We start from the raw sequence: 27,700 nt of genomic DNA, 5'->3' as shown, positions 1-27,700 counted from the left end.
GAAATTGTTCAGTGGCTTTTTTTTTTTTTTACACTAATCTAGTTTATATGCTTTGATACTGTAGTTAACACCTACAATCATTGTATAATTATAATCTGGGCCTCTCTTTGTGGGGGATTTGTATTTTCAATTGAATCCTCATGCCTCTAAGAACTCCGTGCAGGTAATCGGTCTTTCACTTCTCTAATCTGTCTCACAGTGTCAGATCCCCGTTTGTTTACTCGGCTCACCCTCGACAGCAGGACACATTATGCGATGTGGAGAGCTACCCGGCTCGCTTTTATTATCTCGCAGGAGTTAGGGAGAGGTGGAGAGGGGGGGCCCTAGAAAGCCAAGGTGGGGGTCCTGGACGCTGCGCGAGAGTTTTATTTCGGATGTTTTTTTCAGTTGCAAAACAGATTACGGTCCAGGTTGCAACACAAAGGACCGTCAATGCACCACTTCCTACAGCCATCCAGGGGTGAATGGTGCGCAGGACGGGGTCCACTGCAGGGTACTCCAGCGCAGGTGCGACGTGCATAACAGTCAAGTCATAAAACACGAGGAGGGGGGGGGGGGTGCACACATACCTGTCCTCATTAACCTGCAGTTAGTGCAACCTCTTCGTGGTGAACATGGAGCTAAAGACGGAGTTAACAGCCTCATTTGCACCTCGTCGAACAGCTTATAAAGAAACACGTTAAGAGGTGCGTGGGGGGTAAAGTGAGCTACAAGTATGGAGGAAAAGTTTAAAAAAAAAAAAAAAAAAGGAACACGTGCGGAGAAAACTATCAACAAGCATGACGCGCCATGTGTCGACCTGTGACCGTGTCTTGTCCCGTCTTCTTTGCTAAATAATGCACCCGATTCAACTGCAGACTAATTCCCCAGAAGCAATGCGGTATATTGTTGTCTTTAGGTGACACGTGGAGCAGAAGTAGAGTAGTGTATTCAAAAAATAGGACGTGCTGGTCCAGTGAGGCTCTCTCTCTCTCTCTCTCTCTCTCTCTCTCTCTCTCTCTCTCTCTCTCTCTCTCTCTCTCTCTCTCTCTCTCTCTCTGAAGAGGAGTCGCAAATTGGGGACCGTGTTTTGTCAAAGTGTATAACGGCGTTATAACCGGGTGCACTTTATGAGCAGGTCTTACCAGCGTGGACTACTTTGTGGAGGAGGAGGAGGAGGAGGAGGAGGAGGAAGGTGCACGCTCGGGATGCCAAGACTGACCTCAGGGCCAGCCTCTGCTGCTGACATCACTCCGCCTCACGGCTCGTCGCCTCCGCTTGGAGTCCCATCAAGGTCTGAGTCTCCCGCTGTGACCGAAGGCGATGCCTCAGCACCATTCATTCTCCGGCAGGCACTCGGGGCAAACACACACACACACACACACTCGCGCACCGCTCCCTGGACAACTTAAACGTCACAATAAACAACGAAACTCAGCGCTATGATGACAGAAGAAAGCAGGGGCAAGCGACGGAAACAAGCCAACCCCAGGAGGAACCGAGGTAAGAAACCGTGCGGCGCTGCAAAAGTTGTAAGAAGTTGGGAGAAGATGCGGACGGCGGACAGAAGCCCTCACGCGAACCGGAGGGTTTATTCTGCAGGGTTTTTTTATTTTTAGAAAGACTGACTGCATATTGTTACATCGCTGTGTAGTTAGGTTGACTATATTCATCTTTCAGACTATAATCTTTGTTTGTGTCCTTGCCTCGTGATCGTCCTGCGGTGTAAATTGCAGAGCAGATTATTCTGGTTTTCTTCAGGTTGTGTTCACTATTATTATTCCACCTGGACACAAACACCTGAAATGAAAACACACAACCGATACACTCGTTCAGGGAAATTTCATGACTGGTGTATGTTTTATGCACCTGGAAAAAAAAGTAATTTTCGAAGTAAATTGACATTCATCAATTATGTAGAAGGATCCACATTGTTTAAAAGCTTTTTGGGATCAGCTTCGATTTGATTGTTTTAAAAACTAACATGTTTTTGTTCAGCAACTGTCACTGTACTTCTGAGGGACTTGTTCCTCTCATGTAGATTTTCGTTGTGTTGCTTCACCTGCTATGAGACTGAAACTTTCCAGGATCTTGTTCCCTTGTTATCTTCGATGTCCTGCTATGCAACCTGACTTAACTTCAACTTTTCTGGAGTTTGATCCTGTTTTATGAACATTTTTTAAATGGAAAGTAGAAAAGTAATGAGAAACACTTTAACTTAGATTATCAACTGATATGAACCCGAGGCTTTTCTTGAACTTCAAGAAATGTAAAACATGTCTTAACGTTACAAAAAAACTTCAAAATCTAGATAGTAAAATAGAAACCTTTTTTTTTTAATTTTTAAACTTATTTTGGCTATCTTTTTTTTCTATCAAATATAATTTTAAAAAAAAATGTTTTTAAATATGATGCAATTGTTTAAATCAGCACTTTATGGGCTTGTGGACTAATTTCTTCAGCACATCTGGACTTTTTTTCATATAATTATCAATCACCTTATCAATAATTAGTGGAAGGCGTTTTATATATATATATATATATATATATATATATATATATATATATATATATATATATATATATATATATATATATATATATATATATATATATATATGTGTGTGTGTGTGTGTATATGTATATACACACATACACACACACACACACACACACACACACACACACACACACACACACACACACGTCTTTAGATGATGTCCGTTATCAGTTTCTGTGAGTGCACTTCCTCCAGTGCTAAGAGGAACATCTTGTATGAAGAGACATAGTTCAACATGCATCAGGTTGTGCCTCACTTGCTTGCTCGCTTGTTTGTTTGTGTTTGTGGCTCTGAATTCACAAACAGAAGTTAGGATACACACAGCTGTGCATGGATGCAATTGTACACAATTGTTCTTCTATCCTGCCGATGAGGTCTGAACATTTATGTTCGAGTCAAATCCCCAAATAAACAGAAGTGATCCACAAAACACTTGTGTAAGCCTACATTTAACTTTTAAATTACTTCATCTAAACTTAAACTTAAATCCCGACAATCAAATAAACCTTTTTTTTCTAATACTAATGGGGTTTCTGGATGATGTGTCTCAATGCTGCAAGGTTGTTGGGTGATGCAGGGAAAGCTAAGAGATATCTTAAACATATATGCTCAATGCAAACATCGCCGTAAATCCTCAAAAACGCAGAATCACATTGGTCTTTAATGTTTTTTTTGTTGTTTTTTTTAAATACAAAGGATATTTTGAAATACAAAATCCCGCAAATGCAAACATATACTGCCTTTATTGTGAACTCTTGCAAACCATGCAGAGAACAACCGCCATAAACCTTTTGTGAGCGTTCACTGTATTTAGTTTATTAGTTTGCTGTAAGTGTTTCCTCATTTTATTCAGAGAGGTGTGAAGCTCAGCCGAGTGTCCCCAGGGTGAGAAACTTCACTGGCTGCCTGGCATAACGGGTAGTTGTGTGTGCATGCGCACACACGCACACACACACACACACACGCGCACACACACAAGCACACACTCACCTTTGACTGTCACGTAGCAGTTTGTCGACCAACTTCACAAATCAGCACCGTCAAACTACCGTGAAAGCTATCAGCGAACAGGCACACTTACTGACAGGGACCTGTCACTTATTAGAGCACCGGGAAAAAAAACAGTCCTGTTTCTTAAACTCCTGCAGTGACCTCAGAGGTGAGAGAGACGTCACCTCCGGTCACTTCCCAGTGACGTTGACCACTATTTTCACCATTAATGATGAGTTTTAAAAGTGAATGTAACAACAAGAAGAATCTGAAAACGATAAAAAGTCAAATTATACTGTTATCTTAAATATATTCTCCAATGTATTCTCAGTAAGTTCACCTGACTTTTTCCCCCGAATTGCACAAAGACCCGTTAGTGAATAAAGTGCTCGTACTTAGCGTACATGTCTGTCACACATTCGTCAGAGCACGTTTAAAGTCTGTGGGAGTGAGACCTTGTTGCGTGTGCATCCTCGTGTCAGAGCAGAAGTGTGTGTCTTAAAGCTCTGTGTTGGATTTGGAATGTGCTGGGCTGGAGGCGGCTTTGCGAGCGGGGAGTTAAAGGTCCTTGATAAAACCAAATGAATTTGGCAGGCCCAACTCATAAGACAGCGATTTGGGGATCCGTTCCAAACCAGAAGAAAGAGGGAAAAAGCATAGGCTGGCTTTTCTTCTCTCTCCAAGGCGCCTATTGATTATGTCTCTGTCTCCCCCAATAAAACTGTCAATGTTCCCCCATCTTAAGCAACGTGAGGAAATTACTACCCTTCGTTCCTGGCAGATTGAAAACAGCCCTTAGACAAAGGGAGGGAACATATCCATTTGAAACGGCGAGGCGTATTTACTGGCTGTGAGTGAGATATTTGAGTTTCAAAGAGTGTGAATTAATTAGCTGAGCAATGATAGCCAGCGGTTCAACATCCCCCATCAGGCCTGTATGCACAGTCAGTTGAACCCAGGATTTCTGACACCATGGGTGGAACTCATCCCATGCTTAACTGTCCTTACACTTTTGAAAAATCTCTAAAAATGACTGCATCGTGATTAGAGGAGAGGATTTATCTATTTCCCTCAAAAAAAAAATGCTATTTTGTTTTACAGTGAAATACATTGACGAAGAAACTGAAGACAATCATTTAAGACTCATTCCTGTAATTGGAAGTAAACTTTAATGAAGCAACTCTTTCTAATCTATTCTTGTTCTTACTGATTTTCACTAAAGCCGTGTTGCTGCAGCACTGCGAGCATCTTAGCGAAATGTCATTTATTTAAAAGCTCTCTCTTTGCATCAAACTCAGCAGGGATCCCCTGACATGCGATGAGAGTCATTCAAACCCTTGTTCTTGAATCAGATGTAGGGTTGCGTTTTATGAGCGCCCTCACAAACATATTTAGTCCCTTCGCCTTATGTTTTGTTAGTCCATGAAAAAAAAACCTCACTCTGTTGTTGCGTCGATGTGTCTTTTTAAGAGAGAGCTTTCTCTCCCCCTGTTTCCCTCATTCTCCTTTTTCTTCTTTTTTCAAGTGCCAATTTATTTAAACTCCTTTCCCCTTTTCTTCTTTCTCCTTCATTGATTTCCAAACCCCAGTCTTTGTATGCAGCTGGGGCCCAGCTGTGTGTCTGTGACTGTGTATGTGTGCGCATGTGTGTTTGTGTGGGTTTTTCTGGCACAGTGCTGCCACAGTGAGCATAGCACACTGTACACAAAGGACTTGAGCAGCACACACACACACACACACACAAAAAAAAAGGGAGAGAAAAAGCGAAATAGAGAGAATAGGGGGGAAACATTTGAACGTGAACGACTGACGTGCTCGTACAGTACAGAGTAGAGGGGCCGGGCCGGGCCCCGTTGGACTGGGCCTACTTTAACGGCAGATGTATCGGCGCTCTGGGATGAAGGGCGGGGAGAGCGAGACAGCAATGAAGAGCCCAGGCACCGCAGTTTATTACCAGGACTCTTCAAGGGGCTCAGCTCAGGCGTCAGAACCAGCGGGTGGGAGGGACGGTGGAGGAAGAAAGGAGAAGAGGACGACGGACGTGGGGAACTGATGGGCTTGACAGGGCTGGAGACAGTTCCTCGGCGTCAGAAGACACGAGGTGGAGGGGCTGGGGGGGTAGAGACAGAAGAGACGGACGGGCGACAGCGTGTGGGATAATAAGTGCTTCCTCATTTGTTCCTTAATGTTCCCGCTGCGCCAAATGTCACAGATTTCTCCCATCCCCGCTCTGTGTGTGTGTGTGTGCGCGAGGCCAGATCTGCACATGCAGTAATGGGGAATCCCTTGATTGAGTCCCTCTGGTATTTTTCACATGTTTATTCGATTATTGCTCTTTGCGATGTTTCAGATGTAGCCACAGCGGTCCCGTGTCTGACTGTACATTCCTGCCGCGTGGCTGCCACACTGTCGATCCACTCGAGGAGGAATTATTTGGAAAGTTTTCAGTGCCATCGCAGGATTAATACACACAGAGAGGGCGGTTTCTGTCATATTGGCTGCACGTGACTGTTTGGAGTTGGAGGATTTCTTTTGTCAAGATGTCGCAGCTGACAAACAATTGTGATCTGATCTTCGGTCAAATCTCGTGTGATCACCAGAAACTATTTGAAATATGGTCCTAGTAGACTAAAATGGTTCAATGGCGAACACACGTCTTCATTATGAGGATCACACTCCATCAAACTGTACGATCACGCTTATAGCCACAGAGCTCATGAGGTGTGTATAGGTGTCTACGTACGTGCCCTTCTCACACGTTAACACTGTATTTTTTGTGGCTTCTCACTCACATGCAGGCATTTCTATTTATCGCATCAAAGGCGTTTTATCTGATAAGGTTCACATGCTGTGTATAGTTTGATGTTGCAAATTGATCCCTTTTAATCCCCCACATGAGCCATTTGAAGAGCTATTATTACATTCTTTGTCGTTGCTTTGGCAAGACTCGGCGTCATTAAGTCTATTTGTGGGTCTTCCTTTTGTGCAGACGGCCTGGGTATTGTGTGTTTCACGTGCTGCATATGAAAGAGGTTAAAACTGTCCAGATAGGCAGGCTCTCTGCACACAATTTATAGATTTGTGCTTTTTTTTTTTCTTTTTTTTTTTTTTACAACACCTCAAATTAAATTTGGAAACCCTGCTTCAGCTGTCATGTATTACAAGGCCCAGATGGGTGGCAGAGAGCGAGAGAGGAGAGAAAGACAAAGAGACAGGGAGCGAGACAGAGAGACAGAGGCAGACGCTCTCAGATGAGAGCGTGCTGCCAGAGAAGCGTTCCACGAAGCAGAGCTGCAGGTTGGAAAAGGAAACGTTCGATACGTGGCGTGTGCGGAGTGTCACTAGTTGAGGATCTTCCTTTATCACCTATGACAGAAGACATCAGACCTGCTGGTTTTGGAGTTTAACACTCTTTATTTTTTTTGACATGCTTCTCATCTCAACTCTTTTCTGTCTTTCTTTCTCTTTTTCAAAAAAATCTTTCACCAAGTCCAAGTCGGTTTTCTTATTTTTTTTTGCTTATTTAAATTCTAAACAGTGAGTTTCTCTTCATCTCGAGCATCTCTGCTTCCAGCTTGAGCCGCCCAACAAACCTGCAACTCACTAAAAACTCTGCAGACTACCTGTGTGTGTTTTTTATCACGCAGAGAAATGTCGGACAACACTCTTTGCGTTCTCAGGATGTTTTTGTGCTCACGGTCCCAAATGCCAGAACGGAAATGGGAAAGAGGGCCTTTGTGTACTCTGCCCCCTCAACATGGAATATGTTGCAGAATGTTTTAATGCTTAAAGGACTGATACCACTGACCGCTTTTAAATCTAGAATGAAAGAAATAGAGGCACGTTCCCTAAAATGTGAATGTTTCTTGAATTGACTGTTTTAACTTGTCATGTTCTATGTTTTCTGTCTGTAAATATGTGTTTTTTTATGCTGCGGCCTGTCTTGACAAGGTCTCCCTCGAAAAACGAGATTTTTTAATCTCAACGGGACTTTCCTGGTTAAATAAAGGTTTAGAGCTTAATAGCTGTAGCGAAAGAAGAAAAAAAATGCAGTTAAAATGTTAAGCTGTGCACTAAATTCACTTTCTGATGACTGACAAACAAAGATATCTTGTTTCTGAAGACCAGAGCACAGCGCTGGACGGATGAAACATCTGCTCTCACTGGTCGGGAGTCTGCGGAGTGTTTGATATGGATAGATTTGTCTTTTACTTTATGTAGTTTCATTTATGCAATGATTAAACACATTTTCTTGAAAAACAATAAAAGAAAACTGCTTGAGGAAAAATAATTGGTACAAATAATTATTCCTTAATTGATTAATCTGGAAAAAAAATTATGTTTGATGTATTTATTAATTGTTTAGTTAATGAAATGTAAGTTTGACAACCTGCAGTACCGTGGTCTGTGAGGTGTTACCCACTGCGTGCCACAGTTAAAAAGAAACTCATTGGCTGCTGTGGGAGGCTTATAGGCAAAGTAAGTACTGAATAATGTACAAATAATACAGGTACATATGCATATAAGCAGATTTTCCATGACAGTGGTTCGTCTTACCTCAAGTGTTTAAAACTAACTGTTGAACAGAAGCGGAAAGATCAGTTTATGCAAAAGTAGTAAAGAGATTTCAGAAGTCTGACGTCATGTGATACTTAAACAAGAGTTTATCTAAATTGGAAATGTGTGAAATGTGAAAACCAAAGTGCAAGCAGGCTTTTTGTACCGTAGTGGAGATACGCAGGGCTGGATAGGAACAAGAGGATCTGAAGCCCTTGTGATGACAATCGCTTGGAAGACTATTGTTTGACTGAATTGAAGCATAATGAACTTCACTAAGATGTATGATTATTATTATGTTTAAACTGCCCATCTTTTATGAACATTATTAAACTAAATACATTTGGTTATTCCAATCAGATGAGCCAAAAAAGTTATTTTGAAGAATGTCCTTCCTTTGTTTAAGGAAGATTTGTTGTTACGCTGTCTGCTATTGTTTTCTCATTGTGCCGTTAAGTGCTCCATACCATGTGGTCACGGGCCTGAGCCAGTTAAATACATTTCAAAAACAGAAATCATACAAGCCAACGGTGAAGTAACTGTCCAAAAAACAAAGGTATTCCTTTTACAGGGATGTTAAAACTGAGAAAAGCAGCAAATCCTCACATTTGAGAATCTGGAATGTTCGCCATGTTTGCTTGATAAATTATTTAAGAAGATTAATATCCCAAAAATTGTCTACAATGAATCTTTTGCTGATCAAGTTAAGACGCTGCAGGCTCTAAACCAGAGGAATACACATCAACACAAAATTCTGCTATTTCTAAACACACTGTTACAACTCCTTCATAGTGTCATATTGCTTTTGTGGAGAATTATGATGATAAGTTCAGAGCAGATGCAAAAGTATACGTATCTACAATATATTATGTTGAGCATTGTTGCTTCTGGATGGATCACAGCCAACACAATTATTTGATCAACACAACTCCTTGTCCTTGGTCACGGTGCCACAGCACTTAAAAGACTAAACGTCATAATTCTCAAAATTCGGACCCTTTGCTTTTTTATTAACAGCATGTACTTGTACTTTTACTTTCAATACTTAAGTACATTTTATATTAGAAAAATCCTTTGGACACTTGAGTACAGAAAAAATCAAATACTTTAATAAGACTTTTACTCAAGTAGTATTCTAATAGGTGACTTTCACTTTCACTTGAGTCCTTTTCCAGTCAGGTATCTTTACTTTTCCTCAAGTATTGGGTTTGAATACTTTACACACCACTGCAACCTGCTCCGTCCTCCATCACTTCAAACCTGGACAGACAACAAGAAAGTCATGGGAGAGGCCAGCCAGCCGACTCCCCCTCTTTCCCTCTGTCTCCCTGTACCTGTGATCACCTGGCACCACCTTCAGCTGCACATCCCACTCACACACACACTCACACACACACACACACACGTTACCTGCGAGGGAGTGAACACATTCCACGCTTCACTGATCTTTAGCCCCACCTGTAACGGTATCTTACGTTTTACTCACAGCTCTGTCTATCCGACTTCTCTTTCTCACTCTTTTTTTTCTGCTCGTCTCTTACTGGCAGCGTCTAATTTGAACACGTTTCCACTTTGTCTCCACCAGACACCTTTGAAGGCCGTGACGGCGTCGCCCTCTCAAGTTTCACTTCGGCAATAAATGTGTTCTTTCATTAAGTCAGTTAGTCGCTCAATTACGTTAATGCCAGATAGAAAAACATGTTCTCGGCACAACGAGTGAACTATGAGGGTTTTGTAAAGGAGTCAGAATGCCGTTCTTGTAATGGTTTATGCCTTCAAACACACTGGTCCAACTCCAGCACAGAGAAAATATGTTGATGTTTGCTGTCTGCGTGCAAGATGACATCTGCAAAATGTATCTTTGGTAGCTCAGGTATGATAAAGAACAGGATCCATAAACAGGAAGTATGTTTTGCTCAAAAGGAAGCAATGCGAATAATATCAGTGGTCCACTCCGTCATTTATCACACGTAACAATCTAAATCGTCTTATCTCATCTTTTTTTTTTTTTTAATTTCCCATAGCATGTGACAGGTCATGTTTGTTTTTTTTGGTATTGCAAAATGACAAAACCTGTGAAGGTTTTTAATTAAAAAGGCCAGTCACTAATAAAAGAAAATGAATAGGCAAGGAGAACAAAAACACTTTCTGAACTTGCACGGATTCAATTTCTTTTTCCTCTTCGGCTGTGCGGTCGACTTCGGTACCTCGGGGAAACAGCGCAGTTATGATTATACGGTGCATGTGTCCAGCATGCAGGAGGGATGGAAGGGGAAGTATAAGTCATAAGGCAGCCTGGCAGCATATCAGAGGGAGGTAACGTCATCTAAATGATACAAGTAAGAGGAAGGTGTGAATGTGTCCAGGCCTGATATTTGGACGTGGCTCTGAATTTCAGACACAGATCTTGAAGGATGACTTTATTGTCACTTCTTTTTTTTTTTTTTAACTTTCCTTATTTGCAGCTTTTTCTTGCTCTCATCTGTTGCCTGTCTTTCTTCTCTCTTTGTGTGACTCTCTCTCTCCGTGAGTGTTTCATTGTTCTGTCTTCTCCTCTTCCTCTGTCCTCGCTTTGATTCTTCTTTATCTCCTCATCTGTGTATCTCAACTCCTCCACCTTCCAGCCCGTCCGCTCTTTCTTCTCTCCACTCTTCATGCTTCTTTCTCCTCCTCTCCGTCCATCTATCCATCCTCGGCTCCTCCAGTCCTGTACGGTCGCCATCAGGCCCCCTCCCCTTCTCTCCCTGAGCACCTCCCCTGTCCCACTGACACCACACGCTGCTCCCATCCCCCGAAAACCACTTCAAACAGCCAGCGCCATCAAAGCCCACAGTCAGTCAGCCAGGCAGCCAGTCAGCCAGCCTTCTGCTTCGACTTAAAATTACTGTCGTCCCAGTCGCAAGGCTGCTTTCCTCTTCTGATACACATCAAAGATCCTCTTAAACTCCCGAAGTTTGCTTTTTAAACCTTTCTTCTTGTTGAGTCTTTTTTTATATACATTATTTCGCTGGCTGAGGTTTCTCTCTCTTTCGCTCTCCTTCTTGCCATCATTTCTTTTTTCCTTTTTTTTCTCCAACTGGGCCAGGTCAGTAATGACATGCACACACTCTCTTGTGCGGTTCTGCTGTCTTTGCATTTTTCTCCATAACTTTAATTAGTTTCTTTTTTCAAGGCGTTGGTTCAGGCGCCACATTCACGGCACACACGTTCCCTCACAGCACACACACACACACACACACACACACACACACACACACACACACACGCAAAGTGCACCAAGCTGTAACTATAACATACATACAGATGTGTGTGAATTAATATGCAATATGACTCATACGTCCTCCCAATCAGAACTGCAAACCCATAAAAGAAACAGTTTAATAGCCTAGTGTGTGTTCCTCTTTTTGTTGCTTGTATTTCTTTATGTGTGCGTGCTTAAGGCGCAGAAAAAGTGACAAACGTAAGGCAGAGAGAGAGGGACCGAGAGAGAGAGAGAGAGAGAGAGAGAGAGAGGATGGTGTGAGCAGACTTGGGAGGGACGATTCAGCGAGAGACAAAGAAAAATAGAAGCAGAGTGACACATTAGAAAGGCATCTTTTCTATGTTACAAAGCCTCGGAGGTCACATGCGGTCACTTGAAATGTTTCGATGTATTCTCATCTCCCGGGTGGAGGATGTAATGTCGACACAGGTCAGAGGATGGCGCCCCGTCTGCAGGTTAAGCAGGCAGGAACTCGCTGCACGGTCTCCTTTATGGGCTGTGTCTATTAAAACAACATTTGTCATTGTAACACAACGTATATTTAGATACAGTTACATGCTACACTTTCTAACTTCACCGAATGAGTTGTCCAGCAGCAGAAAATCAAAGTCTGTTGATGGATTTTCATGATTTTTGCTGACTATCAGGGGATCCCCACGGTTTACGTTTGACTTTTTGTAGAACTACAAGGCGAATTATTATTCTTGTCAGATTATTTGTCCATAAGAGCTGTAATTGATGTTGCTGCGACTGCATATGTAGTGAATAACTTCACATGGTCTGGTCTGATCTTTTTATAACTTAATGTGGGTTTTCTCAAAATAGTTATATCCTTGTGTTTGAAATCAGCTTTGAGTGGTGAGACGAAGACATTTGGGGGTTTAATGCAGTAAATTGACTTTTTCAAGAACACCACATCATGGTAAACACCTCGAACAGATCTTATAGACGCTCGAAGCAGACAAAGTCCGTGGGATACCAGGCATATTTGTTTTACCCTCAAAACAAATCTCCCGTAGTGAGCAACTGAAAGTTATAGCTCGAGTTGAACTAACCAAATCCCACATTGTATAGCTGTTAAGCTCAAAGAGAAGTTTTATTTAGCGTGCACCCCTATTAAAAAACTTCAGAACCTTTGTGCTCCGTCAGAGAATGTTTTAATATTCGAAAGGAGCCACTATTGTGCGGTTTCTTGCGCCAACGTACAAAATAAAGAGCCACATCACAAAGCTGGAACAGTCCCTGAGCATTTTCATGTGTAAAGAAAAAAGAGGGAAAACAAATTTGGAGGGGGGAGACAGGGGTATTTATAGAGTGGTGTGAGAGTCTCTGCAATGACAGGAGCCTAATGAAGTGGAGTTTGGGTTTTGATTCACAGTGCGGTGAGTGCGTGGGTCCCTCTGTGACCGTTACTGCATTCCAGCACCGATCCCTCGCTACACGGAAACCAGTGCGGGGCCACAGGAGGAGGCGGAGGGCCAACTCCAAAATAACGTGTTCCCTCTAACCGAGCGAACCTTTCTCATCAAAGTCGGTGCTGCTTCCAGCGCGGCAGATGCAGGCCCCGCGGCACTGAGCTCAGACACGGCGGCGAGAATGCAGCCGCGTACGTACGAGCTCTCGCGCGGCCGCGCGGCGCAGATACAGGAGTTAAGTCGAGGTGTCACTGCGGGTGAGTCGTTGACACAGCAAATGAGTCAAATAGCAGACTTTAAGCATGACATAGTGGAGGGAAGTCCAGAAAGATATCAGCAGTGTTTTTTTTCTTCCTTCATCTTTAATAGCACTTTGTGTGAGTTTACACAGATGTGAAATGAGGAAGCGAGAATAAGACAATGAATGAGATCAGAGGCTGGAAGTGATCGTCGTATGGTGTGGATGTTGAGTTGCTGATAGAACAACGCTCGAAAAATCAAACAGGTTTTTTTTTTTTTCCCCCCTTATGGCTTAGATAATCCAACTGAAAATACTTTATGATCTTTTGAGAAGTATAAACTTTCTATATAAGTTCCAACAACAGACACATAAAATATTCTCCTTTGTGCTGTAATACTAGTGAGAACACTTTGTAAGCTGCCCACAAAGTAAAAGGAAAAAAGAGGCACTCAAGCTGAAAGCCACACGCATCTACTTTGAAGTAAAGGCCAGCGCCAAATACGGCAATACTTTTTCTTTTTTTTTGACAAATGTCACTGTGGTGGTCCACAGGACAGGTGAACACGGCGGCAAACATGTAGGCGGCGGCATACAGGAAACCTCCGGAGGAAGATGACAAGCAACCACAAGGGCTCTTTGCACACCTCTTCTCTCTCACCTTGCCTCATTTGTGCAAAGAGAAAAAAGGTGATTGCATGAAAACACATTCTCTGCGAAAGATACGCTAACGATCGAGTATCATTGCCTCTTTAAGCTCCACCTGTGAGAAATGTAAAGCGACTTGTTTTGAAGTTCCTGTGGAGGCCGTTGTCAACTCTGCGAAAGTTGAAATCATTACAGGCTACAAAAATATATCATGGATGTCTAGAGGCGACTCGCCACAATCTAAGAATACATTGCTTGGGTGGGAATCTGCACCAGGGGATGAAAGTATGTACGTAAGAGTGCTTCTCCGTCTTCTTCACATCGCTTCTCCATGTGTGTCAATAGCTGCAGTTCAGCGCACTGCACCTCCAATTAAGTCAGAGCCGTCTCACCGTTTCACCAGCACGTGTATGCACCTTCCTGGTGTGATTACTGGTGTAAAGCACAAGTTATTTGAGACTCCTTTCCTGTCCATGTTCACTCTAACTGCTGATTTATTGACTGAAAAGCAAAAACACACACAGTTTGACATCTTTGGTTGGGTTTTTAATCGCAAAACAATACACATGGTAAAAAATAAATCCCATATGTTTGGCAAATTAATCCTGAAACAAAAGAATAATGTGTTGTACAGTCTTCATGAAGTCAAGTCGCACAAGCAAAGATGATACAGTACGCATGGTTAAAGTGCAAATATGTATCTGAATGAACTTATATACAAATACAAATACATTTAGTCTTCCACTGACGTTGAAAGATAACATCAGACAGAGAAGTCAACATCCTCACAGTTTCATCACGAGGTAGATTAGCTTGCCCTGCAGTAAGTTACAGCTTTCACAACTATGTATTTGTTTGGTGGTTTTGCTGTGCATTATTTCTGCTTTTTTGCTGTTGATTTCATCTTTTGCTTCCACTAAGCACATGTGGTTCACTGTTTGGTGCAGCAATGACTGATGTAGATAGAGAATAACAGATCAGTGACTCTGATCTCACTAGATTTTCAGATGCCTGCGCCCTTTTTTTTCAGAGCGGCCATGGCAGATGTACACAACCCCACAGTACGATGCAGCCGCTGTCTTCGGGGGCTGTGCTTTGATTCCCATGCAGCGGCTCCTTTTGAAATCGTATTCACCCATGTGAAGAATGAAACTTACACCAGCGCCCAGTCACACTGAAAGCGCAACTTGATGACAAATCAACTTCGGGAGTGTGGTATCAGTGAATAGCTTGGTGGCTTTGAAGCTAATAAAATGCCGAAAGCGATTCTGTTTTTTTGTGTGTCACAAGGGCCCTAATTGAACCGAATCATTAAAAGCCGCAGCGAACAAAGGCAAAAAAGAGTTCCAGCGCTCTGTTTGGAGCCACTTTTAAAGATCACGGCTTCGCGTGCGGAGTTATGCGGCAGTTGTGCACACTCTCGTCTTTGCAGAGCCTTTATCAATGTGAGGAAATTGGCTTGGTGTTTATTTCTTGAGCTGATTGTTCTGGGTGCCTGTGAGTGTTTCAAAGTGCAGATGTTGCCACTGGGCTGCACATTCTGTGGTGGTGGTTTAAATGCTCTGACAGGGTGGTGTCTCCTAATGAGCGGGACATCTAAAAAGGCACAGAGCCGTGACTCTGCTGCTATGGCACAGCATGAGTTTGAACTTTTCCATCTCGGACTGCTTTTCAGATATTCATGGAGTATCACACACACACACACACACGCACGCACACCCTTGCGTATTTCTTTGCTGTGTTGGATCATGCTGTAGCCCTCTGCAGCAGCAGCCCGGTCTTTCTCCCCATTTGTGCCCACATTACAAGTCGTGCTTGTTTGTTTTTCTGTGTTTCTCTGTACCCTAGTTTGCGTGAGTGTGTGTATGTGTGTGTATGTGTTCAGGGAATTTCCCTCCGTAGCGTGTTTTTCACAGTTCAACTTCAGTTGGAGGATTTGTGTCAGGGACAGTTCGACACTGTTGCTTTCTGTCTCTTTCTCTTCTCGAATTTCTTTTATCTCTCTCTTTTCTCCATCCCTTTTCGGTCTTTCTCTCCGTGCAGTTTATGCAGCGTTGCAGCGTTCCACTGGTGTCTCGCTCTTGTTACCCCCTTTCTCGAAGAAAAAAAAACACACACACACACACACACACACACACACACACACACACACACACCACAACACTGTGTATTTAACACACTGCAAGAATGCAAAATACCATGCTGCAGCATATATCACATTCAAGCATCTCCTCCTCCACACTAATATGACCTTTACAATCCCCATCACTGTGTCACGGTTTCAGTCTCATTTATTCTCACCAGCAACCATTTGCAAAAGTATGGTTTTTTCAAATATTTTTGGGCTCGCTGCCCACCAACTAAGAAATGACGGTCGTCAATTGAACTAGAACTTGACTGTGCAACTTAGACTTTCATATCAGTGTGTTTGTGGTTATTTTCACCATCATTAGACAAGAATGTTTGCACTTCCCTCTTCCGTGGCCACATAAATGCAATAAAAGTGCAGCAAAACATCACATTACCACCATTCTGATTGGTTAACATGCAATCTAGATGATTTAATCCTCAATTTGTGTCAGCATTCATGATATAGGGTAACCTGTAAAACATTGAGATGATTTGAAAGTAAGATGCGACCACAAAAAGCAAAATTCAGCAACTATTAGGTAAATTAAAACTTGCTTTGCAATATTAGTAGTATCATACACTCTTTAGCAACATTTTTCATTTAAAACCTCTAGTCCTTTTTTTGTTGCAGAACATAAGACAGTGTGTTCATTATGCATTTGGTGCATGTGCAATAACACAGTTAGATTAAAAAAAAAATACAAAATGGCGCATAGGCATCGGTGTTGTTGGGGCAGGTCAAACCAGAGCAGGCCAAGGTTCCAGCGTCACGAGGAACCACGGCCTCACGCAGAGCGTGAGCTGCTGCCGCGATGGAGGAGATCAGGTGGGCGGTGTTTGCTCTTGGTTGTGGTCCCCCCCTGACTCATTCTACAAATGTCAGACAGTAGGTATGAATAGGAGAGCTGTCAGAGAGAGTTTTTTTGCGATATATTCAAGAATGGGTCATCGTTGGCAACAGATGAATGTGGATTTATCTCGTCTCTGAACTGCTCTCACAGGTAAAATGATAATGCGCACTGCTTCCTGCTTTTTGTTTAGCGTGTAGGCGTCCATGACCCTCGTGGTAATTTGAGAGTTTGGCTTCTTATGACAGCTGTAAAAAAAACAGGACATTTTCAACAGCATGAAATACGTATTATATCATGCGTTAACTTAAACCAAATTATTTAGAAATAGTCTCTAAAAGGTTTTTGTTTTGATAAAAAAGTTAGTAAAAAAATAAGTTTTTAGTTATGCCTCAGTGTATTCAGTTGACCTTTGCTTCTGAGTTTTAGCACCTACATTTTGTATTGCATCAAATCTTACTGTGATGTGACAATATGTTAAATTAAGATCTACATGGATTTCAGTAACTCTTGATTGATAAGTTAGATTAAAAAAGTGATTTCATGTAAACATTTTAAAATGCATGATCCTAGAAAATGAAAGTTGCAACCTTTTAAATTTGATATGTGTATTAAACGGTAGCATTAATGCACATGGCACGTGGTTCTAATTCTTGTATATGACTTAATCTGTACTTTTAGGACACATTTAATTCAGACAAAAAAGTCTGTTTGATCATCTGAGAAATGAAAATCTAATAAATATTGTTGTATGTAGAGATCTGAGCATCAACAGAACGGTAACGATTACGTTGTGGTAAATTGAGCCTGGCCTTGTTAGTTGCCTTTAAAACCAAAAGAAACAAACAAGGTAATTTCTAGGTAATTATTCTGTGTTTACCATTTAGCCACATAATTACTAAGTCAATACCAGATCACATGTGTGCGTCGTAAAATAAACTGCAGCTCAGCTTAGTTTTGCTGTACAGTAGATGCCCTCTGGGATACAAACAGTGAAACTGTCTCTGCTGTTGGGAGCCACTGCAACATTATTTCTTTCTTCATCCTATTGGGGTCTTTTTCTGTTGTTGCGGTTTGTATTTCACTGTAGTTGTGTCGAGACTTTCTCTGTTGGAGTAAATGCTTTTGAAGATATTCAGTTATGCGTCTCTGTAAATATTATACGAACCACTTTAGATGATCATTTTTTTCCACTTCAGATCACATTCAAGATGGATCGCGAGCATGCCGATAACAAGAACAGGGATGTATTTTCTCCCGAGGCCCCTCTAAAATGAGAACAGAAGACTTCTTTCTGGCAAGCAGACCATCAGACTTAGATTATAAGTCACTGTCGGGCAGGGAAAGCGACAGATTCAAATAGTGCTGCACTGTTCCATCTGAACACTGTTGTTGTCAAACCATCAGAAACAGTCCCGCAGCAGAGCGAGTGAGCGACATTGTCAAGCATGATGCAGCACAGTTCGGTTACCGCTCTCTGGATATGAGTCATGTTCTTCCCACGCACACTACAGTGCATGCACACAATAGCAGTGTTTTCTATTAAGCTCTGCTTTGTGTTTTTGGTGTTCAGCATCTTCCAACAAATTACACTTTTGGAAAACTCTTGCACATTGCATGAATTCATCACCCCTTTGTACCTTGACATACAATCTCTATTTGCAGGCAATCCCAAACCTCCTGCCCTGTTCAAAGATTTAGCTGTCCTGCTCCAATAACATTTAAAAAAAAAAAAGAGCAATTTGAAGGATGCGGTCGCTATCCAAATAAATAAATCAACGGGCCCGATAATAAAAGCCATCCCAGCGCGGTGCCGCTTTAATGACAGCGCATATAGGCTCAGTGTCACTCACTGTCATGGGAGAGGGGAATTAAGGCCAATTTGATGCTAATCCGGACCAGATTGTTCTCTTTTCGGGCCCAGCGGTATTTCCTATCAACCCAGAAAAGTGATAGGTCGACCTCAACTACATCATAAAACTTCATAGCTGTCTGTTGTAGGGAAACACATTTGATGACCAATTTCACCCCCCATAAGAGCAAGTCATTCCTCCCCATGTCGGTGGAGCGGCGAGGAGCAGCAGCTTGGATGAATCACAGTGTTTTGCATGAGGTAACTTTTTTCACAGAGGTGTAATGAAGCTGGGGAAAGACAAGCAACTTGATGACACAAGCAAATAGGTGTTGCACTGAGTTGATATATTCATCAGGAGTGTGTGTGTGTACATTAAGTGTTTTAGGTGTTTGCGGGCCGCCCCGCCGGCAGCGCTGGGCCCCCTTTTGCTCTTTCATAGTGAGTGTGTTTGTGTGTGTGTGTGTCTTCTGGATGTAAAGTAGACAACATAGATTTGCAGAAATGTCTACGACGGCGGAGAAGACGTGTCTCAGGAATTTGTCACAGTGAGCTTTAGGCCGTGACTGAATGTGTGGAAAGCGAAATACTCATCAATTGTATTGTGTGCAGCAGCCGGCGAGAGTGTATTTGGAACAGTCCACACACAAACAACAATCTTTCAAAAGTGACCGAGTGTTGTTTTTGACAGTTTAATGAATAAACTTTGTGTTTTGTGAAATGAAATGAGCCATGAAACCTCATTTTCACTCTGATCTGCTGAAAAGAGGACAAAGAGGGAAATGTATTTAAAAATAATAAGAAGCATGTCGACATAGGTTTGTGTTCCTCATTGGAGGCTCGTCAGAAACTTTATTTTCAAAACAACACAAAGAGAAGAGTTGGCTCCCTGTGTGTTGGCTCAGTCCGATGGTTTGGCTTCCTCCGATGATATATTCTTAAATGGCCATTACTTGGTGGTGATTAGATATTGCCAATCAGGGAGAGGAAAACAGCGAGTCTTCAAAAAAAGCCTTGGAAATAAGAGCCTACAGCTGAAATCCCAGGCATGTGTTTGTGATTGTCATTTATTGTCTTTGCCATGGGAAAAAGTAATGCGCCTTTCCAGTTGTGCTGCAGTCTGGGCACCGAGGGTACACTTTTAAATCACAATATGTTATTTTTCTTTTCTTCGTACTGCTGCATTACATCCCTGCCTGTTGCACATGTGTCACACATGTAGATGAACATTGTTCTCCTGTCAAAACTAGTTGTGTTCTTGAAGAGCAATTACAGGTACAAAAGTTCAAAATAACATTTTACCATTTGAAACAAAGAAACGGAAAATGTTGTAATTACAATGATTAATACTCAGATTAAAATATACTGGATTTTACTGGAGTTTGATCAGCAACATTACTCCTTGACAAGCAATTGTGGTTGTGATCGTAATAAAATCATTAATTGATTAAATGCATCTTTTTGAATGTATTTTCAGTTTTCACGAAAGCCGCACACTGAAAGAGTAAAGCCATCCCTTTAGGACACCACTGAAATGATCAGAAATGACGATTAACATGTTCTATTTCTGTGTCTGAAGTTATTTTTTGTGGTCATAGCTCATATAATTTATATAACTTAGGTTGGGAAATAAGTTGGGACCCCCTCTTGCACAATTCTGGATCTCCTTTGCACAAAATGTGTATGTTGCATGCTGAGCGTGTCTGCTTGTATTGATCCTAATCCGCACATCAAACCACACAAAGGCATATAAAATATCCCATGATAAGAAACACATTGAACAACTTCACATGGGGACAATTTAATTCCTCCTGCGTACAGAGGAACAACACTGAAAAAACACTCAAACAACATTTTGTAATTTACAATACAATTGTGTCTTTTTTCCCTGTTTGGTTTCAGTTACTGGCATCATTTTTTTAATTATGTAGCATTGTCTCTGTTTTTCTGGTCATTATCTACATCTGAAATAAAAGAATGACTCATGTTTAAAAATAATGAATACATCCATTTGGCTTTTCATTAAATGTAGATTAAACAACACACATTTATACTTTCCAATATAATTAAAAATGCTATATATCCTCTCTGAGCATACTGTCTGTTTGCTGCATGGTTTGTCATCATGAGTCTCCTTTTTTCTCCCCTAAAATGTGTCTTTTTCGCTTTCTGTCCTCACAGTGGATGCTGAGCAAGTGAGTTCACTGGGATCTGAGGGGGAGGATGAGGTGGGCCTGTGGAGCCTGGAGCCCCAGGACTGCCAGGAGAGTCTGGACAAGACAAGCTTGACACCGAGCGAGGGCACGGAGGAGCCCGTTAGTCCCGCTCGCTCCACGCGGCCGCACAGCCTCAGCCCTGGCAGCAGGAGCTACTGGCCGCAAGCGGAGCCGGATGCCGAGGCCGCGGAAGACGCCACCGCCGCATCTGCCGCTGACAGGGAGGGAGACCAGCAACCATTGAGGATGTACTGTAAGTTTTCAACAAAGAATGCGAACATTGTAAAACTTTTGCCCTTTCATGATGAGTCTGTGTTTTCTAAACGGTCTCTGAAGAACGAAGGCCGGGCCAAGAAAGTGTGTGAAGTGTAAAATATGAAACTCGGAGATGGAAAGAGGAGCCGACTTGGATATTGTACTCAAGTTAAAATGCTGTCACACACCAAATACTTATAGTACTGTAAAAATGTGCTTTAGTAAAAGTAAAAAGGAACTCAGATTAAACATAACTGCATTATTTTTAAGGGGTGGGGGTTGATGTATTAAAGAGTAGGCTACACAATAGATTGCATTAAATGTCAACATACACAAGTGGAACAACATCTTCAACAACCAACAGAAGGCTCTGCAGTCTGTCCATACAACTGATTATTAATGATAAATCAATTCTAGATATACAACGTCCTTCCTCAGTGCAGCCCGACAAGTATTACCAGAAAAAAGAAAACTCAGAAAATTAAACAAAAATGATTAACAATAAATAAAACGAGTCATGGACACAACAGCGGCTGAAACCTCTTTCACAATCAACAGTAGAATAAAACCACAAACTAGCTTGTCCTGCAACTTCCCCACTGCGGGACTAATGAAGGAGTATCTTATCTTATCTTCGGCAACGTTATTTCTTAATTTGACTGTACTTGGAGTGCCGCGTCCGGCTCGTGAACTCGGCAGGTGAACGCAAAACATTGCTAACGTTTCATTTCCCGAGGGTCACCCCTCTGGACCGCCATGATCTCCTTTCTTCTGTTCCATTCTCTCACAGTTCATCGTGACTTTTCATGGGACTTTTGTGTTAAATTTGTAACAGATGTAACTTTAAATGTAACATCAAACGAACACGAACAAAACTAGGCTACTTACGTCCTTGTAAATTTCCAAATTTTAAAAAAAATACTTCAAAAAGCTAAAATAGCTTACACATATACTGTATGAGACGGCTGTGTATGACACCACTGTACATGCACTACAGTGTTTTTCTGACGCAAGACCCCGGCAGTCTCCCGGTGCCTCTCGCAGCCCTCTAGATACACCTTCGTATCAGCTCCTCGTGAAACCATGCCTTCCCTACAAGCTGTTCTTCTTTCTCTCGCTCTCCTCTTTGAAAAAGGCAGCCTTGTGAAAGCATGACAAAAGAACTCATCCCACACAATGTCACAATATTTCCATGCATCAAAGAGGTGACGTTACGGTACTGAAATCAGCACTGCGCGACGCGAGGCTTTCCCTTTTATTTAGGAGAGATCAAAGGCTCACGCGGCTTGCCTACTAACAATCACTTAGCTCCCTCGCCTCGTGTGATTTGGCCTTGCCTGATGAAGGCAAAGCTGAGTTTTTACAACACTCAACCACACAGGCTCTTCCCTTCACCACATAAAAAAACAGCTCAAAATATGCCAACATCTGCAAACATTTGAAAAATCTTCCTCAAAGTCCCCTGTAAGCTGACGGGCTTGATTCATGATAGGAGACGCCCTCTCTTCTTCACGTGGCTTTCTCTCTCTCTCTCTGCCGTCCCCCCTGTCACTGCACTCAAGGACACCAATGAGAGAGAATTATTAGTGTCTCATATCTGGCCAACTTGTTCCCCAAATGCATTGTTTTTACAGTCGGTCTTCAAGTAAACAATTTAGATAAATTAGATTTAATTAGTCACTTTACGATTCATCCCCACTCGCGCTGCACACATGACTAATTAAAGCCAGACATGTATTCACAGTCAGAGAGAAAACGCTTTCCATAATTTAATTTAACACATAGTTCATACAATTGTAACAGCAGCAAAGGTTCAACCTCGCTGACAAGAGTACTGACCAGCTTTAAAAATGATGAATTCAAAAGGAGAGGTCATAAAAGTGCTTTGTATTAAACTGTCTTAAAACGGGGAATTGTTTATGGTCCTTTGTGCTGCGCGTGACAGTTATATTAATCTGCTTTTTTGTCCTTTGGCATTGGATTTATTTTCTGCTTTTATGTCATCCTCGCTGCCCAGATCTTTATTTCAATGAGACTTGAATTAATTAAAGGAGAAACAAATTTGAATACCAATATTTAAAAAAAAAGGGAAAAAAAAGGGGAAAAAAAGGAAAAGATTTTCTTGCAAATGTAATACAATTGGCCATATGTCTGTATGGTGCTTTCTTTTCTTTTCTTTTTTTTTTTTTTTTTTTACAAATAGCCTTTTAATTCATCTCTAGTTAAAAATAAACATATTTCCTATTATACAGTTGCTCTGCATCTTTTTCTGTGTTTGCAGGCAAGAGCTCAGACTCCCAAAACACGTTGGAGGACCTGGCCCACTATGAATTTCTAGCTCAGCTGAGGAAGGCCTCTACCTCCACAAGTCTCTTGAACCATCTGAACCACAATGGCACGGCAGCGGCGTACCACCCTGGAAGCAGTCACGAGGAGCTGCCACCTGCCATCTGGTCACCAGGCGCTCATCACCGCTCACCCGAGGGAGCAGGTAGGCCGATGAGGGAGCGGCTGCAGTGATGCTCGATAGAAAAATCAACCGATCTGAAGTTACTGCTTTTGAGCCGGGCAGTATGTCGTTGGAGCGACGAGCCGCTCAGCTGCAACAGCAATTATGTGGCACATATCAGATTGTGTATGCTAATGTTATTCAGAGAAAATGGAAAGGAAAGTGCTTTTAACACATCAGCTCATTATCCGCTCATGGTTCAACAAAGGGCCTTCGACACACATTTTACACGTCCACGTTCAAGCAATTAACTCATTTAACAGCGAGTGTTGTCCCACAATTTTTATATTCTGCTCGCGGATTGAACATTTTATGTCACATATTCAAAGTAAATATAAAAGGTTATGTCATAATTTAATCATCATTAGCCAACTATCATATTAAAAGCTTTCATATAATATGACTCAGCTACAATTACAATGTAACTTAACTATATTTTCAGTACACACTATACTTAATCAAGACTTTCTTGTCTTTCTCTTTAAATAGTATGTTTCCCAAAAGCGTAAATGTACTACATATGATACAAAACATGTTTTGTGGTCTTTAAACAAAAAATCTCACCTCTCTCTGGACTCTAGATGCGGGGAGGACCCAGCAGGCATGTCCTTTTTGCCACAGAATGTATCAGCGAGGAGCCTCTTTGAGGGACCACATCAAGTACTGTCAGGAGAGGGAGGGGGGCCACATGGTCTGCCCGCTCTGTGGATACACTGCCACCCTTAGGGCACAGATGGAGCGGCACCTCGCTTTTCATAACCAAGTGCAGGACAAGGTGAGATACAGCAGGAGAAACTTCACTGACATGAGGCAAATTGTCAACTATATTCTATGCCGTTTAGTGTTCAAAAGCTTTTTATTTGGAACTTTGTGTGTTGACACCAGTGACATTCGTACTTGGTCGCACACTGAAATTCATCCTGACATTGTAGTGTTGCATTATAACACGAATAACATTGTCTTATCGTCGTAGAGCGTCATCACTTTGGATCAAGGCATCGAGACGAGGAAGTTCAAATGTCTGCAGTGTGGGAAAGCCTTCAAGTACAAACACCACCTCAAAGAGCATCTCCGCATCCACAGCGGTGAGACAAAATAACATCAAAACAGATGTACTCACCCATCAATTTGCTATTGTTTCCTCTGTATCACTAGCCCTTACTTATTGTGCCAGTTATGTGATATGAAATTATACATAATTTGATGTGTGGGAAAAAAGTTTAAAAAAAGGACAAGATAATTTTGAAACATGTTGGCATCTTTTGTCTAATATATCCTGCCTGCGTGTCATCCTTTAGGTGAGAAACCTTACGAGTGCTCCAACTGCAAGAAACGTTTCTCTCACTCTGGCTCCTACAGCTCCCACTTAAGCAGCAAAAAGTGCCTGAGTGGCGGAGGCAATGGAGGGGGAAGCGCAGGAGGAGCCAGCGGTGCATTTAATGGACATAGCCAAAGCTCCTACCACCACTCATTTCCAACATCTCCCTCTGCAGGTGTGGGGAGAAACAGTACTGACAAAGGCTCCCCTTTGGCTTCACCGACCCAAGATCTTACCGGGCCTCTATGTAGAGGCCCGGAGGATCCTCACCAGCTTTCCCTGCAGGACCTCAACCACAACCCCGCCAGAGCGTCAGACCTGGCTCGGCTTTGGGACCCCTCAGCTGAGCTCTCTCTGAGTCCCAGTATCCTAAAAGGGACGACCCTGCTGCCTTATCTGCACTCTGGCACCAAGTTTGAACAGATGCTGCAGGAGATGCTTCACAGGGAGGTGAAGAAAGAGGAGGAGCTGGACAGAGCAGTAGGAGCTGCAATGGAGGAAAGTAAGGTGATTTACAACGGAGGAGGGCCTGACAGGAAGGTGTCGCCCGACAGGAGAAGAGCAGCAGTGAGGTCAGGCGAAGGCGAGAGAGGTGTGCTTGGGATGACGTGTCGTTGGTGCTCCCAGGTTTTCCCCAGTGTGGCGGTGCTCCTGCAGCACGAGCGCTACCTCTGCAAGATGAACCGGGAGGCGGTGGAGGTGCCCGAGGGTCTCCGCAGTAAAGACCATCCCTCGCCACCGTTATTCTTCCCCAGATCTGCTCTCCAACCGGACAACAGCAAGCCGAGTGAAGTTGCCAACGGCCTGTCTGGAAACAAATCACCATTGCAGAAGCCCAGCTGGCACTCTTTACCGCAGCAGCTATTGGTGGCCATGTACTCGCCCCCACATCCCCGCCGTGATGCCCCCGCCTCTCGAGCGTACTGCTCCAGCCAGGAAAAGGGAAGCCCGAGCCAACCAATCCGCCACTCCCCAGAGTTGTCGTCACCTCGAGTCAGAAGGAGGGTTCCCTCTTCAGGTTTCGGTTCTCCAGTGTGCATGGACCTCACCAGCTGTCCTCCTGAACTGACCTCCCCTCAGAACCCGGCCAGCAGCTCCTGGTCTGCACAGAACGAGCCTCTGGATCTCTCTCTGCCCAAGCAGCTGTCAGACCAGGAGGGGAGGACCAAAACTGTAAACGGCAACTCAGGCAGAAGAGAGAGGAGGGAGCACGGCACCCAGCAACTCAGGAGACCAAGTCCACCGTCACACCTCTCCCTTCACCACCACCCGGTCTACGGTGGGGCCGGAGCTCACATGTTTCCAGGTTCTTTGTATAATGGATTTCCTATCTTCAACCAGTCTGGTTTAGGGCTTTCAGGACATGACGGCATCACAGCGATTCCTTTCAGCCAGCAAGCTAACAGCCCAGGGTTTCTCTCTCCGATGGCTTACATGATGGATGCAGACGCAGAGGCGACCCTGAAAAAGATCCACCAGGAGAGACAAGCTCTCATGGTGCGTAAGGTTTCTCTTTGAAGTTTGTTTGAAAATAATGACGTGTTTGCTGAAGGACAACCTCAAAATGAACGCAGAAGCGGCAAGAAAAATTACATTAAGTATCTGATCATGTTGCAAAGTGAATTGGTAGAATTAGAACTATAGGAATCTAAATTTATCTTGATTTTCCTGTTTTCTCTGCAGGGTGAAGTGTTGAGCCACGGAGCTCTAGACTACCTCTCCCTCATGGACGAAGGACTGGAGGGAGACGGGGGTCCCGGGAGGAAAAGACTGAAGAAGACCGACGAGGGGCTTTACGCTTGTGACATTTGTGAAAAAACCTTTCAGAAGAGCAGCTCTCTGCTCCGACACAAATATGAGCACACAGGTCGGCAAGATTGACACATAAGTTATATGCCATTTCCTATAGTTTATAGATAACTATAATACTTGTTCAAAATGTTTAAAGGAATCATTTTGGATGCTGCTTTGATTTCTTACTGACAGATGGTGGTCGACAGATTGTCTTGCTTTTGTTTTCCTTATTTGTGTTAAGCTAACCAACTGCCAAATGTTTATGATTATATCCTCTCTTTTTATTTTTTTTTATTTTTATTGAATAACATACACAATTTCTCTGTATTTATTCCAGGTAAGCGTCCTCACGAGTGCAAGATCTGCAACAAGGCCTTCAAGCATAAGCACCACCTGATCGAGCACAGCCGACTGCACTCTGGAGAGAAACCCTACCAATGTGATAAGTGTGGCAAACGCTTCTCCCACTCCGGCTCCTACTCACAGCACATGAACCACCGCTATGCCTACTGCAGCAAAGACCAGGATCCAGACCAAGATAATGAGGAAATGCCTTTCACCCCAGAGGCGGGCAGAAGTATGGAGGGCCGCCTCTCCGACGAGACCCCTCTGTCCATGGAGGACACTCAGACGGCGCACTCCTTCCTCAGCGACTCCAGTCTAGATGGAGCTGCAGAGGCTCTCAAGGAGGAAGAAGAGGAAGAGGAGGAGGATAAAGACGCAGGGATTAGTGATGGTCATGTGGAAAAGGCACGAGAGGAGGAGGTAGCAGAGGAGCTGGGAGGGAGCACCATCCTTGGATCACCTACGGCGGAGAATGGAGTGCAAAACGAGAGAAATGGTTATGATGTGAGAAAGCACATTGATAAAGCAAAGAGACACTTCTGGGACAGAGACACTGAGGGCCACAATGGAGACTTGGACAACTGTGAACTTAGCCTGGATTTAGCAGAATTACCCAGAATAAAAACTTAAGATGACTTCAACAAGCCAATACAATGCATATTCTATCTCTATATATATTAATAATTTTGTATACACTTTTTCTTTCATGTATAAAATGCACAGAACCTCCAAAGCATAGATGGCCTTGAAGTGGATGAAGCCAAACAAACAAAATATATGTGAC

General features: G+C 42.8%; 1 protein-coding gene across 3 annotated transcripts; it reads left to right on the top strand.

Moving 5' to 3' along the window:
- Positions 1–1,246: 1,246 nt before the first annotated feature.
- On the top strand, positions 1,247–27,700 carry LOC137796517 (zinc finger E-box-binding homeobox 2-like). 3 transcript variants are annotated; one of them, XM_068594492.1, is made up of 9 exons: positions 1,247–1,482; positions 12,727–13,020; positions 20,661–20,948; positions 23,232–23,441; positions 24,041–24,234; positions 24,433–24,544; positions 24,758–26,274; positions 26,461–26,644; positions 26,909–27,698. In XM_068594492.1, the coding sequence occupies exons 2-9, from the start codon at positions 12,945–12,947 to the stop codon at positions 27,544–27,546; spliced, it is 3,219 nt and encodes a 1,072-aa protein (XP_068450593.1). In that variant the 5' UTR covers positions 1,247–1,482; positions 12,727–12,944; the 3' UTR covers positions 27,547–27,698. The 3 variants fall into 3 exon arrangements, with proteins under 3 accessions (XP_068450593.1, XP_068450594.1, XP_068450595.1); XM_068594493.1 differs by lacking the exon at positions 12,727–13,020 and having other exon boundaries at positions 26,909–27,697; XM_068594494.1 differs by lacking the exon at positions 1,247–1,482 and having other exon boundaries at positions 12,776–13,020; positions 26,909–27,700.

Source organism: Clinocottus analis, unplaced genomic scaffold, assembly GCF_023055335.1.
Source record: "Clinocottus analis isolate CAN_PGR_092001 unplaced genomic scaffold, fCliAna1.0.p SCAF_3, whole genome shotgun sequence".
NCBI classification, from domain to species: Eukaryota; Metazoa; Chordata; class Actinopteri; order Perciformes; family Cottidae; genus Clinocottus; species Clinocottus analis.
This window is presented reverse-complemented; position numbering and strand designations above follow the sequence as displayed.